Genomic DNA, 15,185 nt, shown 5'->3' on the forward strand with positions numbered 1-15,185 from the left:
GTGAATTCACTTTCCCTCGGGTTATGCCTAAAACGTGAAAAAGTGAATTACATTTGTAATTTACTTTCCCTCCTAACTTACAGAGTGCACTAACCAGTTTTTGTGACTTTACCTAGTGTAAGTGAAACTCGAAATCCAAGTCTCCAAAGGCTATTGGCTTGGTAACTTAGTATTATCGGATATTATCAGATATTATCGAATATCTGTTACATAAGTGAATTCATCAACCCAAACCCAACCTGTTATGAAACGGATATCTTAAAGACACTTAAAATGGATTTCATTAACCCATTGACAGTGGATCTTGATAGTAGCGTGAAACTCTTGACAGTGGATCTTGGTAGTAGCGTAAAACTTCGTGGGCTTGTAGACTGGCCCAGGCAATCGGTCAGGAGAAACAACTGGATCGACTCCGCGAACAGATTTCTTCTCTCCCAAGTCCCAAGGTTCATTTGATGACTTTAGGGCTGTTGAACTTGGAGCCTGTTCTTTTCTATTCCATTCAGACTCTCAGATATCTGAGTACCGTCGTTGTGATCTTTGTTTACTTGGACGCGACCTATCTGAGATAAGAGTTGGGGCCAATGGCGTCTCGTCTCCTGAAAAACGCTGCTTCTGTTCGATTCTTTCGTCGTAGCCTCTGCTATTACTGTCACAATGTGTGGTCGCCATCCAAGGATCTGTCTTCTTCACTCCGACGTTGTCGTGCGCTTCCCGGTCCCAGTTCTCCTTCTTTGGTTCGCTCTTTCTTATCTTTTCTTTTTCCTTACTGTCATGATCTTGTTAACCATTTGAACCGGTAAATGTTATGCTTGTTTTCAAGTCGGATGATTCTCTTGCTTCTGGGAGAACCATATTGCAAAGAAGATTTTTGTACTTGTATTGAAAAGTAATATTAGTTGATGATTTTTATGATTGCAGAATCGGGCTGATTTATTTTTTTTAGTTCTACAGAAGTAAAAAAGTTAATAGCTGTTTTTCTGGTTCCAGTATTGTTTGTTCCATATTACTTTTTCTTTCGTGCTTGATTTGGTTTGTTGGATGATAGACTTTCTGCTCATTGTACATATTATTGAGCTCTACAATTTAGCATTTTGTTTGACATTTCCGTATGTTTCATTTTTATGTGAGGGCTGATACGGCTTTGTGGGATGCTGGTAAATTGGTTGTTACATTTTCAAACGCCTTCTTGGTTGGAAGCTTTACATTAAGTTGGCTGTTGTATGTCTTTGTGAATTCTAATTTAATGCTTGTCTCCAACTTTTTTTAGGATATTCCTTTGGCCCCAAAAAATACTTCTATATTACCATACAGATATCTATCAAGTACACCTATAGATCCTGAGCATTCTGCCTCAAAGATCCCCGCAGATGTTGTTTCGAAGGAAGATGCTTCCACAAAGGTTCCTGAGGATACCACCCCTGAGGAAGACACTACCACAAAAAACTCTGGGAATGATGGTCAGGAGAACAAAGAGAAAGCAGGGGATTCTCATCAATCTGGTTCTGCAGGGAAACCTATTCGGGGAGGGGTATTTTCATCTACACTAAATATTTTAATTGAGTTTGAAATGTAGTGATAGATAATCTTTTTCAATGCTTATGCTAGTTTATTCGTTAATATCACACTCATTTACATGTATGACATCTGGTGCTTGAACTGCTAAAGATGTGTAAGTAGTGTTTTTTCTCCCTTGAATATTCGTTGAATTGAGATGGTAGCTGATGACAGAAACCATTGGATTTCTGTTTGGAATCATCATCTGTACATGAAATATGGTATTTTTGGATAAAGAATACTAAATGTATATCATACAAAGAGATTTCATAGGCTTTTAGTCCAGTTATGAATTAGTGCATTATAAGCAAACTTTTAAATGTAATGAAGGGTAGTTTGGTCTCATCTGAATACTTTGATTGTATCTAGAAGAATATCATTAGATTCAGCAAGTTTAGAAGTGCCTATGGTCCAATTTTAATGAGTTTTAAACTTGTATAGAAGGAGATATAAGGTGTACATGGTATAGGGGTACAGGTGGCTTTTCCTCTATCCATCACTTAAGTTAATATAAAGGATTAGAGGTTGTGCTTTTCTCCACTAATCCAGAAACACGTCTTCTCCAATTCTGGTCTCCTTCTTTCTTCTTCTTCTCCTCTCTCTCTCTCAACCCTGTTTCTCTCAATTTCTCACATGGTATTAGAGCGACTCGGTCCATAAGACAGGTGTTTGAAGCATTTTTCTTCTCTCTTGAAGACAGCAACCTCATAATGAAGGGGATTTCAAATTGGATGATGTCTGGTTGGTAAAAATCTCACATTTTTGTTTTATTTTCTACTACAACTCTAGGGTTAATGGTTCTTACTGATAACTAAGCAAGTTAATGACAGATTTTTGCCCCAAGGGGTTTTTGCTGATGTAGGATTGACCAATTTACTACTGTGCGCACCCGATACTGCGCTCCAGTGCTTGCATCATCTATCCTATTGCTGACATCAGCTCTTATTCTTGGAGTATTTTCTGAAATTATTCGATTAATTTCAAAGTTTCTCAAAAATTTATTGTCTTTGGTGTTAGTGCACATTACTACTTTGCCCTAACCGTAATTTGAAGTGGGATCCACAGAACTATTACTGCCATACTTTAGTAGAAGTGAAATTGTTGCTTAGTTTGAAGTCTATTTGATTTCTATAGCTGAGATTGGTGAAGTTACTACCCCATCAAAGGGCGTTATGAATTCAGATGGCAAAAATTCCATATTAATTTCTTCAGAAAGGTTGAATGGACGCAACTATTTGAGTTGACCCAAATTTGTTGGAATTTACTTGAAAGCCAAAAGGAAGTCTAAATTTATCAGAGATGATCCTCTTACCCTTATTATTGATGATTGGGAAGCGGAAGATAGTCAAGTAATGACTTGGCTATTAAATAGTTTGGATTCAAGCATGCGAAACCAGATTATTAATTGTGAAACTGCCAAGGAGATGTGGGTGCCCTTGGAATCCCTATATGCCCAGGAGAGTAATCTTTCCAGGGTATATGAATTATAAGCTACACTCATCAGTCTAAAAAGGGAAGAGGGATTGGTTACAGACTATTACAGCGAGCTGAAGGGTATTACACATGGGATTCATATGTACCACCCACTCACTATTGATGAAAAAGAACTTGGAAGACAACAAGAACTGGTTCTTAGTGCAAAATTTGTGGATGGGTTGGGATCTAAATTTGATGCAGTCCAGGCTCAATTGTTAGCTTCAAAGAATGTGTCATCTTTGTCCACAACATTTTATTGAATTATGAGAGCAGAAATTGTAGTTATGATCAAAGTTAACAAGGCTGATAAGAATATTAGTGTGACAACATTGAACTCCTTTGGTCAGTCAATCTCTACTTGAGGTTGCAGGATGTTCTCAAGGTAGGGGCACAGATAGGTCGGTAGAGGCCGAGGACCGATAGATGGTACGACTGATAGAAAGTGCATTCACAATGGAAGAACTAATCACATTCCAGATAAATGCTAGATCAAGTTTTGAAAGTCTCATATAAAAAAAAAATAAAGTTTTGAAAGCCCATTTGGGCAAATTTACGAACTCGTGAGCAAACTAAACCTTCGACTGGACAAATAGGTGGTATTTTCCCAGGAGCTTTTGATGAGATGCAGCAGTTGGCTCACGCAATGCTCAATTTACTTTTGTCTTAGCTCCTTCATTCTCAGCATAGAGTGCACAATCTCCACTTCATATGGCCACTCTGGCCAACTTAGGTATGTCTACATTACATGTGTGTTTAGGATCCTCCTGGGTAATTGAATCAGGGGCAGCTACTCATATGTTACATTAGAGCTGACGGGTCTGTGTCACCTGTTTAAGGAGTGGGAAATGTTACACTTACTCCATCTATGTCACTTAAGTCGGTGTTACTTGTTCTTATATTTCCTCATAACTTGTTATCTATTTGTCAAATTACCTAACATTCTATCCTTCTTATTGTGTGTGTTAAGATCTCACAACGAGGAAGATGATTGGTTCTGCATGTGAGAGGGGAGGACTATACCACTTGGAAGGATCGTATTTTTTGCCTATGTCTGCTCTCCACACTATTGTTTCACCCTTCCAATGGCATTTACGACTTGGACATCCTTCTCCTAAGAAGCTAGTTCATATTTTTCCTACGTTTCCATCAAAGTTATCTTTTCAATGTGAGTTGTGTCAGTGAAGCAAATCATTGAAGTGTCTTTCCATTGAGTAAAAAAAAAGTAAAAGAGCATTTGAACTTATTCATTCTAATGTATGGGAGCCGTGCCCAATGTCTAATTTGTTTGGATACAAATATTTTTTTTTCTTCTATTGATGACTTCAGTCGCACTAGTTGGATGTATCTCCTATGGGAGAAGTCAGAGGTATCTGATGTATTCCAAACTTTTTACAATGACATAAAAAATCAATTTGATGTTTCTGTTCAAATTCTCCGTACTTACAGTGGTTTAGAAATTATGACTCATAAATTTACTACATTTTGTCAGAATCATGGCGTACTCCACACTCTTCCTATATATTTACTCCACAATAAACGGAGTAGTAGAGAATAGGTATTTATTAGAAATTGCTCGGACATTACTTATTCATATGCATGTACTCAAGTCATATTGGGGAGATGTTGTACTTATGCCATGTTATCTTATTAACAGAATGCCTTCATCTATGCTTGGAAATCAAATTCCACTTCAAGTGTTGAACTCATCTGACACATTATTTTCTTTGCCTTGGATTTTTTATTGTATCTTTTTTGTCCATGTCTTTGGTACTTCTACAAATAAATTGTCCCCATGTGTCGTAAAATGCGTTTTTGTTGGGTATTCTAGGACACAAAAGGGTTATAAGTGTTTTTGACCCACTCTTCGTAAAACATTCGTGTTTGCTTATGTAACCTTCTTTGAGGATGTACCATTTTCTTCTTCTGATACAATAGCTTCACCTTTAGTTATAGTTCCTAGTGTTGTTGCTCCTACACCAGTGGAAGTTGTCTTTAGTTTGCCACAATCTACTACTGGAGAAAAGCCCTTGCGGGTTTATCAACGCATGCAACAAGGTTCACAACAAGCTCTAATCCCCTCTCTCTCTCGCAGGATCCAGCACATCCTTAATTATAGGATCATGAGATAACTGATTTAGATATTCTTATTGCTCTCCGTAAAGGAGTTCGTTCCTCTACTCGTCATCTTGTCTTATTATGTTTCTTTTAATTCCTTATCTACTGGGTGCAAGCAGTTTGCCTTGTCTTTGTCCATCGGTACTATTCCTTCCTCTATGCAAGATGCTCTATTGTCTCCTTAGTGGAAGCATGCAGTGAATGTTGAGATGGCAGCGTTGACAGATAGAGGTATGTGGAGTTTGTATGGTGTTCCTTTTGGTGCTACAATTGTGGGGTGTCGCTGTGTCTACACAGTGAAATATAGAGTAGATGGGTCAATTGAGCGGTACAAAGCTAGATTAGTTGTAAAATGGTACACTCAGACATATGGGATCGATTTATTTGAAATCTTCTCTCCAGCCCGTATAACATTTGTTTGTATACTTGTCTCACTGGTTGTTAATCAGAATTGGCCATTGTTCCAGCTTGATATTAAGAATGTTTTCTTATATGGAAATCTAGCATATGAGGTGTAAACTAAATAAAGTGATTTATGGGCTTAAAAGAAAGCCTCAAAACTTGATTTGAAAAATTCAGCAAGTAGTACTATCTTTGGATTCTCCCGAAGTCATTGTGATCATGCATTATTTGTTATGAAGAGATCATCTGGCATTGTGGTCCTACTTGTATATGTTGATGACATCGTTTTGTCAGGCAGTGATGTTCAAGGTATTGAAAAAGTAAAACAGAAATTGGCAAAGCATTTTCAGACAAAGAATTTGGGTTCTCTGAAATAATTTCTTGGGATAGAGGTTGCCAAAAACAAGTGTAGTGATACAAAGAAAATATGTCACTAACGTGCTACAAGAACATGGTTTATTGGGTGCAAAGCTTGTAGAGACTCTCATGAAGTTGGAAATAACATTCATGATGAGCAAAGTGAAGAACTCAAGGATAAGACTACATTTCGTAGATTAGTTAGGAAACTGATCTATGCAACTGTCACAAGGCCAAACATATTCTTTCCAGTTAGTGTGGTAAGCCCGTTCATGGAATGCCCACACTAGGTTCACTTAGAGTCAACTCAGAGAATATTTGAGGTACTTGAAAGGGTCACCAAAAAAAGGGTTATTTTTATGTCACACAAGAGAATAAAAACCTTCTCAAATGCTGACTATGCAGGCTCTAAGATAGATAGGAAGTCTACTACTTGTCATTGTGATTTGTGGGAAGTAACCTAGTCAGCTAGAAAAGCAAGAAACAAAATGTAGTAGCCCGGTCAAGTGCTGAAGCTGAATACAGGTCAATGGCCCATACAGATAGTAAAATGAAGTGGGGAGCTGAATTTACAGGTCCATGTACCGATGACAATGTACTGTGATAATCAGGCTGCTATCTTTATTGCTAGCAACCCAATTTTTCATAAAAGATCCAAACACATTGAGGTGGATTGTCTTTTTGTTTGAGATGTAGTACTGAAGAAGGAAGTTGATACCCCCTATGTTTTGATCAGGTGATCAGCGTGGTGATGTATTCACTAAAGCTTTGGGCAGGTGAGAACTTGGGATTTCTTGTAACAAGCTGGGACTATCTGATATATAAGCTCCAGTTTGAGGGGAGGTGTTAAATGTACTGAAGGGTAGTTTGGTCATTTTAAAATATTGTGGTTATATCTAGACAACTGTTCATTAGATTCAGGAAGTTTAGAAGTGCCTATGGTCCAATTTTCATGAGTTTTGGACTTGTATATAAGGAGATATGAGATGTACATGTTATATTGATATAGGTGTCTTTTCCTATATCTATCACATAAGCTAATATAAAGGATTAGGGATCGGTGCTTTTCTCTACTAATCCAGAAACATGTTTTCTCCAATTCTGGTTTCCTTCTTTCTTCTTATTCTCTCTCTCTCAACCCTATTTCTCTCAATTTCTCACACAAACATTAGATGACTATAATGTTAGAGTAAACTGTTATTTGCCAAAGCTTGCAGTTACGTGGATGTATATTTTCTCTCCTGTAAAGCAATGTGGTCATAGCTGATCTTGAAAGGATTTTTAGTTTACTGTTGATATGGGATTTGTTTTACAGTACCTTCTTGAGCATGACATCTTTCTGATATTATGTTATTCTATAATGAAAATATCAATTGAAATTCTCATGTTTGGTTTTTTACTGGCAACTGGGCTTAACTGGACCCAGACCCTTGTCTAGCTTATGGGTGTTACAATTTCTGGAAAAAGTCAAAACCCGACTCACTTGGCCAGGTTGGCTGGTTCAACCGGCTGACCCAACCTGGCTAGGCAGAACAGTCACCGCACAGGGGGGTGCAGACATGAACAGGGTGGTGGGTCCTCCCCCCCTTCCTGGATTTGTGTAAATGGGGAGGATAGGGTGGTGTCACCCTTTCCTTCCCCCTCTCTCTATCTCTGTAAAAACAAATAGAACAGACAGAGAGATAAGAAGGGGGCTGCTGCCCCTATATGACAGGGAAGGGAACCCCAGCCCTCCCCCGTTACTAAAAAACACAGAGGGGGAAGGGGAGGCAGAGCACTTCCACATGGCTGAGAGGAGGGCGGGGGCTCTTTCTCCTGCAGGCTGATGTAAATCAACAATTGGGGGAAGATAATTTTAATTTTTTTTTATCCACATTATACTGATGTCAGCACATTTCAACTGGCGGTTGAACCCAGTCATCTCTTGGTCAGTGACCATGTCAGGTTTTATGACAGTGATAAGAACTTGCTTTTCTTGTGTTCTGAGTTATTCTTGTCTTGGCATTTCTATTGAAAAAAATCATGATTTTTATTTAATGTACTTTTTCTTGCATGTTGCTTACACACACAAGACACACCAATCTCTCATTAGACTTCAACCCAGAAAATTATACTTAGAAACCACAAGTCATTGAGCCAACGGTGCAATTCATTGGTCTTTATTTTATTTCCATGCATGTGTTCACTTTTTCAAGTAAAGCTTGCCCACCTCTTATAATTAATAATTTCCAAGCAACTGATTGTGTTAGTTCATGCAGCCAGTATCATGGTTGAGCTTTATCTTGCTGATGTTGACTGGGGCTGGACTAGTTTACTATTATGATAAAGAGAAGAAGCAACATATTGAAGGTAGATTACTATGGTGAGTTGTAGTTTGGACGTATGTCAGCTGTAGAGATGTACTAGAATGAGTTTTTAAAAATTATAGTTTTGATTGGGAGCTGAGGGTGCCTATTTGGAAATCTTAGCCTATGTATTTTTAACATAATTTTCCTTTTTTTTTTTTTTTTGTAATGTCCAAGTTCTGTTATCATTTCCTTCACGACTTGCTGCTTTAATATCTTAATTTCCTATTATTCTTATATTATTTGTCTATTTGTGATTCTTTCAGAACTTAAAACCACCTCTACTCAACCAAAACAGGGACCTTCTGTTGGAAAAGCTGCTATAGGTGGACCTTTCAAGCTTCTGAACCACCATGGGAAGCCTGTAACTGAACAGGACTTTTTGGGGAAGTGGACTTTGATATATTTTGGTTTCACACATTGCCCTGATATTTGTCCTGACGAACTTCAAAAGCTGGCTGCTGCTGTTGACAAAATAAGTATGTTACTCAAATTCAAATTTCAACAACTGCGTTCATTTGGAAGACCACCCATTCTTTAAAATCACAATGAGAATCTATTTTTTATTTTCAAATATGCTTCTGACTTTTTAAAAGAAACAAGGTATGCTCCAGTGCTTTAACTGAAGCTTCACAAATATGGATTATATAAAATAAAACATGGCATAAGGAACAAACATCCACCTGTAAGTAGTTCCTTTTCCATTGATTTGCACCTACTCAGCCTATATTTGATCCCAAACTGTCAGAAATTGGAGCTTTCAGAGGTTGCAGTGATTTACCTTCGGATGAAGGACCTCTAGTAACGATGGGGGTGGAACTTACAGTTTCCCAATCTATTTATTTCAACTCTGAGTTTGTTTTATTCGTTTATTTATTGCAGAGGAAAAGGCAGGCTTGGAAATTGTACCCGTTTTCATTTCAGTTGATCCTGAAAGAGATACAGTCGAGCAAGTACATGAATATGTCCAAGGTGTGGTATTTCTCTCTGTTTATCGTTACTGTCACTTGGAGCTCATTGATATTGTCATCATTCATGAGCACGGTTTTCTGAAACCGGCTGCATGTGAGATTATTACTTAGAAACCTGTTTTTGTGGGCTGATCCAGAATTGGGTTAGCTGACACTTTTTCCCTAACAGCGGAACTTGAGCATGAGTTTCTTATATTTTAAAGCACTTTTTTTATGGCAGAATTCCACCCAAGTTTAGTTGGGTTGACAGGAGACTCGGATTCAATACGGCAAGCAGCACGAGCTTATCGAGTTTATTATATGAAGACTGAGGAGGAAGGCTCAGACTATCTTGTGGACCACTCCATAGTCATGTATGCACTACTATCTCGCAGAGTTTATTTGAATGGAGGCAAATTGTTGCTAGTCATATTTTGCCTGTCGTTTGTGGTCATTTTAATCTTGCTCCAATTTTCTTGCTCCAATTTGTTTAAATTGAAAATTATGAAACTTAGAGATAAATGCCTTCCTTATTGAACCTATTCTATTTTTTTTTCTTTTTTTGAAAATCAAATATCAGGTACTTAATGGACCCGAAGATGGAGTTTGTCAAATTTTTTGGAAAGAACTATGACGTGGATGCGCTTACTGAAGGCATTATTAAAGAGATCAAAGAGTGCAAGAGTTGAAATTTAGTGGGCACAAGTAATATGGATCAAGTTTTGTAGTATCAGTCATCTGGATATTTTGTTCGATGCCTGCGTCTGCGTGTCCAGGCAAATGATTTAATTTTGAATTGAGAGAAAATCAGCTGGAGGACTTTTCTAGAATTTGTCCAAAATCTAGGGATGAAGAGCAGATAAATGTCTTATAAAAAAATATATTCTTTATTGTCGATCTTGCAGAACCTTGTTAATGAAATCAGTCAATTTTTTTATTTCTCGCTTCTGGAAAAATGAGTTCATTAGAAATTTGTTCCAAAACAAAGTAACTTAGTGGATTGGACTGACCGTTTGGAATGTGGAGTCTTAAGTTCAAGCCTCATAAATGTTGTGGTTATTATTAAATCATTAAGATTATTGAAAAAAGTTCAAGCTTAAGAAGGGAGTGGGAGAATGCTCTTGATGAGTTGTGTTCCCATCTCTATTTAACTAAGAGGTTTAACATAATTATTCTTCATTTATACTTGATGACTTAATCCTTTATATCTCTCATTTACATATCCTATATATATAAAACTTGAACCATAGATATATTTTAACATATAGAAAAATATATATATATATATATAAATTATAAATCTATTTATGAAGTGAAGCGACCAAAATACCATTGTACTAATTTTCCAACACTCTCTCTCAAGTTAGAGCATATATATCCAAGATGTCCAGCTTGTCACAGAAGTTTACAAATTCTAGTTTTCTTAATGTCTTAGTAAAAACATCTCCAAATTGAATATATGGGGTGATAACCTTTTTTTTCATCACAGTTTCTTAAAGAAACGATAATCTACCTTAATGTGTTTTCTCCTCTTATGAGAAACTAGGTTATTAGCAATCAAAATAGTTATTTGATTGTCATAGAACACGATCATAGGTTTACACCCACATCAACTCACTAACAGTGTGAGCCATTGCCCTATATTCTGCTTCAGTACTAAACCGAGCCACCATGTTCTACTTCTTACTCTTCCAACTGATTAAGTTACCACCCAGAAAAACACAATATCCAATAGTCAACTTCCTATCCAATTTTGAACCAACACAATCAGTATTAAAGAAAGTTTCAATCTTCAAGTGACCACTAGGTTTAAAGAAGACATTTTTTCATGGTGCCTTTATATGCATTTTAAAATTTTGTGTGCTGCTTCTAGGTAGACCTTATGTGGATGCTACATAAATTGGCTCACTACAATCATTGTAAATGAGGTATCTGGTCGAGTGACTGTTGCATATATAAGCCTATCAATTAATCCCAGATACATTGTCTTGTCATTTAGAGTATTCTAAATATCATGGAGATCATGACCAACTTCCATTGGAGTATTAACCAGTCTAGCTCCCAAAAGTCCATATTCTTGTAGCTTATATGTTCTATCAACATGAGTCTTTTACTTGCCACTTCAATCCCTAGAAAATATTTCAGTAGCCCAGATCTTTAGTTTGGAAGTGTGTTGCTAAGCTAAACTTCACTTGTTCAAAGCTAGAAATATCACTGCCCAAGTATATCATGTACACACACTAACAATACTATAACCCCAGATGGTCTCTTTAGTACAAACAATTAGTTGTCACAATGGTTTCTAAAAAATCCTATAGACATCACCACTTGGCTAAAATTTTTAACCCAAGCCCATAAGTAATAAATAGTTTTTTTTGGTCTATATACTTTATGCATCTCCCCCAAAGCAACATATACCAAAGGTTGTTCCAAATAAACCTCTTCTTCTAGATCACCATACAAGAAATTATTTTTGATATTTAGTTGGCACAAAGACATCCTTGATTCACTACAATATATACCAAAATGCGAACAAAATATAATTGGACAAAGGGAGAAAAGGTTTCAAGCACATTAACACCATAAGTCTGTATGTACCCTTTAGCCACCAACTGAGCGTTATACCTTTCAATAGATCCATCCGCTTTATACTTCACTATATACACCTATCTGCAGCCAACAACTGCAACCCCTAGAGGTAAATCACATAACTATCAAGTTCCTCGATCTAACAATACTTTCATCTTAACATCCATGACTTGCTTCTGCTCGAGAGAATAGAGAGCCTCTTGCACTGAAGAAGGAATAATGCAAGCAAAAATGGACAAAGGCAAACGTTTTGTAATTTTCAAACAAGAAACTAAAATAAACTAAATGAGATAATAGATAACAAGTACCTTTTTGACATCCTTTTGAAGGCAAAGGAAGGTGTAAGTCACTTACATAAGGATCCCTAGATGAATTAGAGTCATGACCTACCATGAGAGAGGAATCTGGTGGCTGAGGAGGAGGCACCTGCCGACACTGATAGACCTGCAATGGTTTCTCAATAGTGACATTTTGGTGAAGATTGAATGTTGTCATAAATCGATAGAGGGATAACTAATATAGGATATGAAGAAATAGAAGGTATGACTACTAAAAAAGTCGACTAAAAGAAAGGAATATCCTCAAAAAATATAACATCGACATATAAAAGCGTTTTTTTCTAATAGATGGACAAAAAACACTTGTATCCCTTTTGTATCTGAGAATACCCTAAGAAAAAACACTTAACGAGGAAACAATTTATCTGTGGATGGCCCCAAAACATTTGCAAAACATACACAATTGAACACACGAGGAGACATAGGGAACAATGAAACAGAGGGCAACAAGTCTTGAATAAGAATCTCACCTTCAAGAACAGAAGAAAGCATCCCATTTATAAAAAACAGATATTGAGAACAACATCACTCCAATATGATTTTGGGAGATTCATATGAATAATCATAGTACGAGCAACTTCAAGCAAATAATGATTTTTACGCTCAATAACTTCAATTTTTTTGAGTGAATATGCAAGAAGTTTGATGAATAATCCCTTGACTTTAGCAAAATATATCAAATTTGTGATTGATTTATTCAAGGTTATTGTCAGTATGCAAATTATGAATTGAAGCAACAAGCTGGCTCTTTATTTCATTTAAAAAAGTTGGAATACATCAAAAGCTTCAGACTTCCCCCTAAAGAGATGATCCAAGTGCATCCACTAAAATTATCAATAAATGAAATGAAATACCTATAATAAAAAAGATTAGTTATAGGACAAGGACCACATACGTCTGAGTGTACAATCTCAAATAACTGACTGGTCTTATGATGTGAGACTGGAAACAAACTTCAGTGATGTTTGCCCAGTTGACACGAGTTACACTGAAAAGAAAGACTCAAAAGAAATTCTAGAAACATTTGAATCAGTTTTGTTGGTGATGGATGACCTAATCTCATATGCTACTATAGAAATGGAACTGCAGAGTGTAGCACGTGTAGATTATTATTTGGCAAGTGGCTCTCTAAATAATATAATCTATCTCTCTCACGAGTAGAACCAATCGTCTTCTTTGTCACGAGATTCTTAAAAATACAATGAGTGGGATAGAACGTCAAGGAACAATTCATTGATTTAGCTAATTGACTGATAGGAAATAGAAATGAAAATTTAGAAATTAAGGCTGGCTGATTGAGGAGATAAAAAGGGCGAAAGAGTGACAACACCAACTCTTTGAACCGAAGAAATATAGTCATCAGCTAGATTGACATGTTTTCTATTCAAGGACTTCTTCAAGTAAAAAAACAGTAAATGTACCTGACATATGTGTAGTGGCCCCTGAATCAAAAATTGAGGATGACGAAAGTAGCACATGGAAAGCAGACATATTTGAAATAACCAAAGTAGCAGTAGGAACAGAAGCATGAGCCACAGATACTGAAGAGGAGGGAATTGAAGCCATTTGTTGCACAATCTATTACTGATGTTGAAATAAGTGTTCCATCTCATCTAGGCCTCCAAGTGTAATCGGAGGTACAACATCAGATACATTCCCACTGCCATCATGAAGAGCAGAGTTAGCCCATGTTGGCTTGCCAAATTTAATCCACCTATCTGAATAATGGTTGGTTCGCCCATAATGGGTGCACTTCCTCTAATGTTCAACATCACCTCGGCCTCTATATCGACATGAGCCATCTCTACCTCTACCTCTGCCAATACTTGTACGACCTCTAGAGGAGTCTGTAGAACCAGGAATAGAATTGGAAGTATTAAGTGCAGTCATTCCATCATCTTAACACCTTTACCCCTTTGGATACAATTGACTTCTCAGCCCTCATAATTCTATTAAACGTGGTGGACAATATAGATACTTCATCTGAGGCTAGTACCTGAGCTCTTAACTCCAACAAATTCAGCACTCAAACCATAAATAAATAAAACTTTGCTAGAAGTAGTTGATTCTGTTGTTTTTTAATTCACATTCATCTGTAGTGAACGGATGATACACATTTATCTCTTGCCAAATGCCCAAAAAGGCCCTATATTACTCTATAACTGTATTATTTCCCCTTTTCAAGGCAAAGAAATATGTATTCAACTCATACAATCTATCAGATAGATTGCTATCCTGAGCATGCAAAGACTCTAATGACACTATCTCTAGATCTTAGTGTAGAGTCAATACCATTAATAATCCAAGTCATAACTCAGTTGTCTTCTAGTTCCCAATCATCATTGGTATGAACACGGGGGGGTCATTTCGAATAAACTTCGTATTCTTCTTAATCTCCAAATACACTTTGACTTATTTGGCTCAATTGAGAAAGATTGATCCTATCAATTTCTTAGAAATAATAACAATTGATTATCTTTCCCATCAAACCCACTAACCTCTCGGATTGCAGTATATATTTCAACTGAATCAACCATATTGTTCATATAGGAACACAAATCAATGATGTGAGCCCCACCTCAAAAATTATAGTTAGGATAGCCATATTATATGCACACTTCAATCAACTCAAATCAATACTTAAACTTCAATTTTAGAGAAAATAATCCCATAAACTTGAGTGTTTACCAACCAATAATAAAAAATAAAAAAAATTATTTACCAACAAAGAAGTTGACCCAAATATGATCTATTGCTCTGATAATATGAAAAAAAATTAAGAATTATAAAAGAGATGAAGAAAGAAATAAGAAAGAGAAAAGAGAGAATAAGAGAAATATCTTGATTGACATCTCTTTTTATTAAGAGGCTTAGTATGATCATAAAAATACCCCTCACTTACACTTGATGACTTAATCCCCCTTAAACTAATTTTCCATCAGTTAAATATCTTGTTAAAGAATGATAAGAAAGGAAAAACTGATGTGATGAACCCAAATTTCAAATTAGCAACGAAACTTATCCTTTTATATATATATATATATGTCCTGCTTTTA

The 15,185-nt window shown here is 36.5% G+C and overlaps 1 protein-coding gene across 1 annotated transcript; it reads left to right on the forward strand.

The window, feature by feature from the left end:
• The first annotated feature begins 475 nt into the window (after positions 1-475).
• On the forward strand, positions 476-10,117 carry LOC137966502 (protein SCO1 homolog 1, mitochondrial). The gene is made up of 7 exons (XM_068813142.1): positions 476-737; positions 1,271-1,531; positions 8,166-8,256; positions 8,519-8,731; positions 9,135-9,224; positions 9,444-9,576; positions 9,783-10,117. Exons 1-7 carry the CDS (start codon positions 585-587, stop codon positions 9,889-9,891), a joined length of 1,050 nt encoding a protein of 349 aa, XP_068669243.1. The 5' UTR covers positions 476-584; the 3' UTR covers positions 9,892-10,117.
• The last annotated feature ends 5,068 nt before the right edge of the window (positions 10,118-15,185 follow it).

The sequence above is a fragment of the Aristolochia californica genome, unplaced genomic scaffold (genome assembly GCF_029961685.1).
Source record: "Aristolochia californica isolate CCGP_79_NKW_82.1479 unplaced genomic scaffold, dmAriCali1.0.hap1 SCAF_5, whole genome shotgun sequence".
Taxonomy (NCBI): Eukaryota; Viridiplantae; Streptophyta; class Magnoliopsida; order Piperales; family Aristolochiaceae; genus Aristolochia; species Aristolochia californica.

Excerpts from the sequence above, each read along its gene's own strand:
- LOC137966502 (XM_068813142.1), top strand. The coding sequence starts at position 585 with ATGGCGTCTCGTCTCCTGAAAAACGCTGCTTCTGTTCGATTCTTTCGT. Across the intron at positions 9,225-9,443 it reads AGTACATGAATATGTCCAAG|AATTCCACCCAAGTTTAGTT; the intron begins GTGTGGTATTTC and ends TTTTTATGGCAG. Across the intron at positions 9,577-9,782 it reads GTGGACCACTCCATAGTCAT|GTACTTAATGGACCCGAAGA; the intron begins GTATGCACTACT and ends ATCAAATATCAG.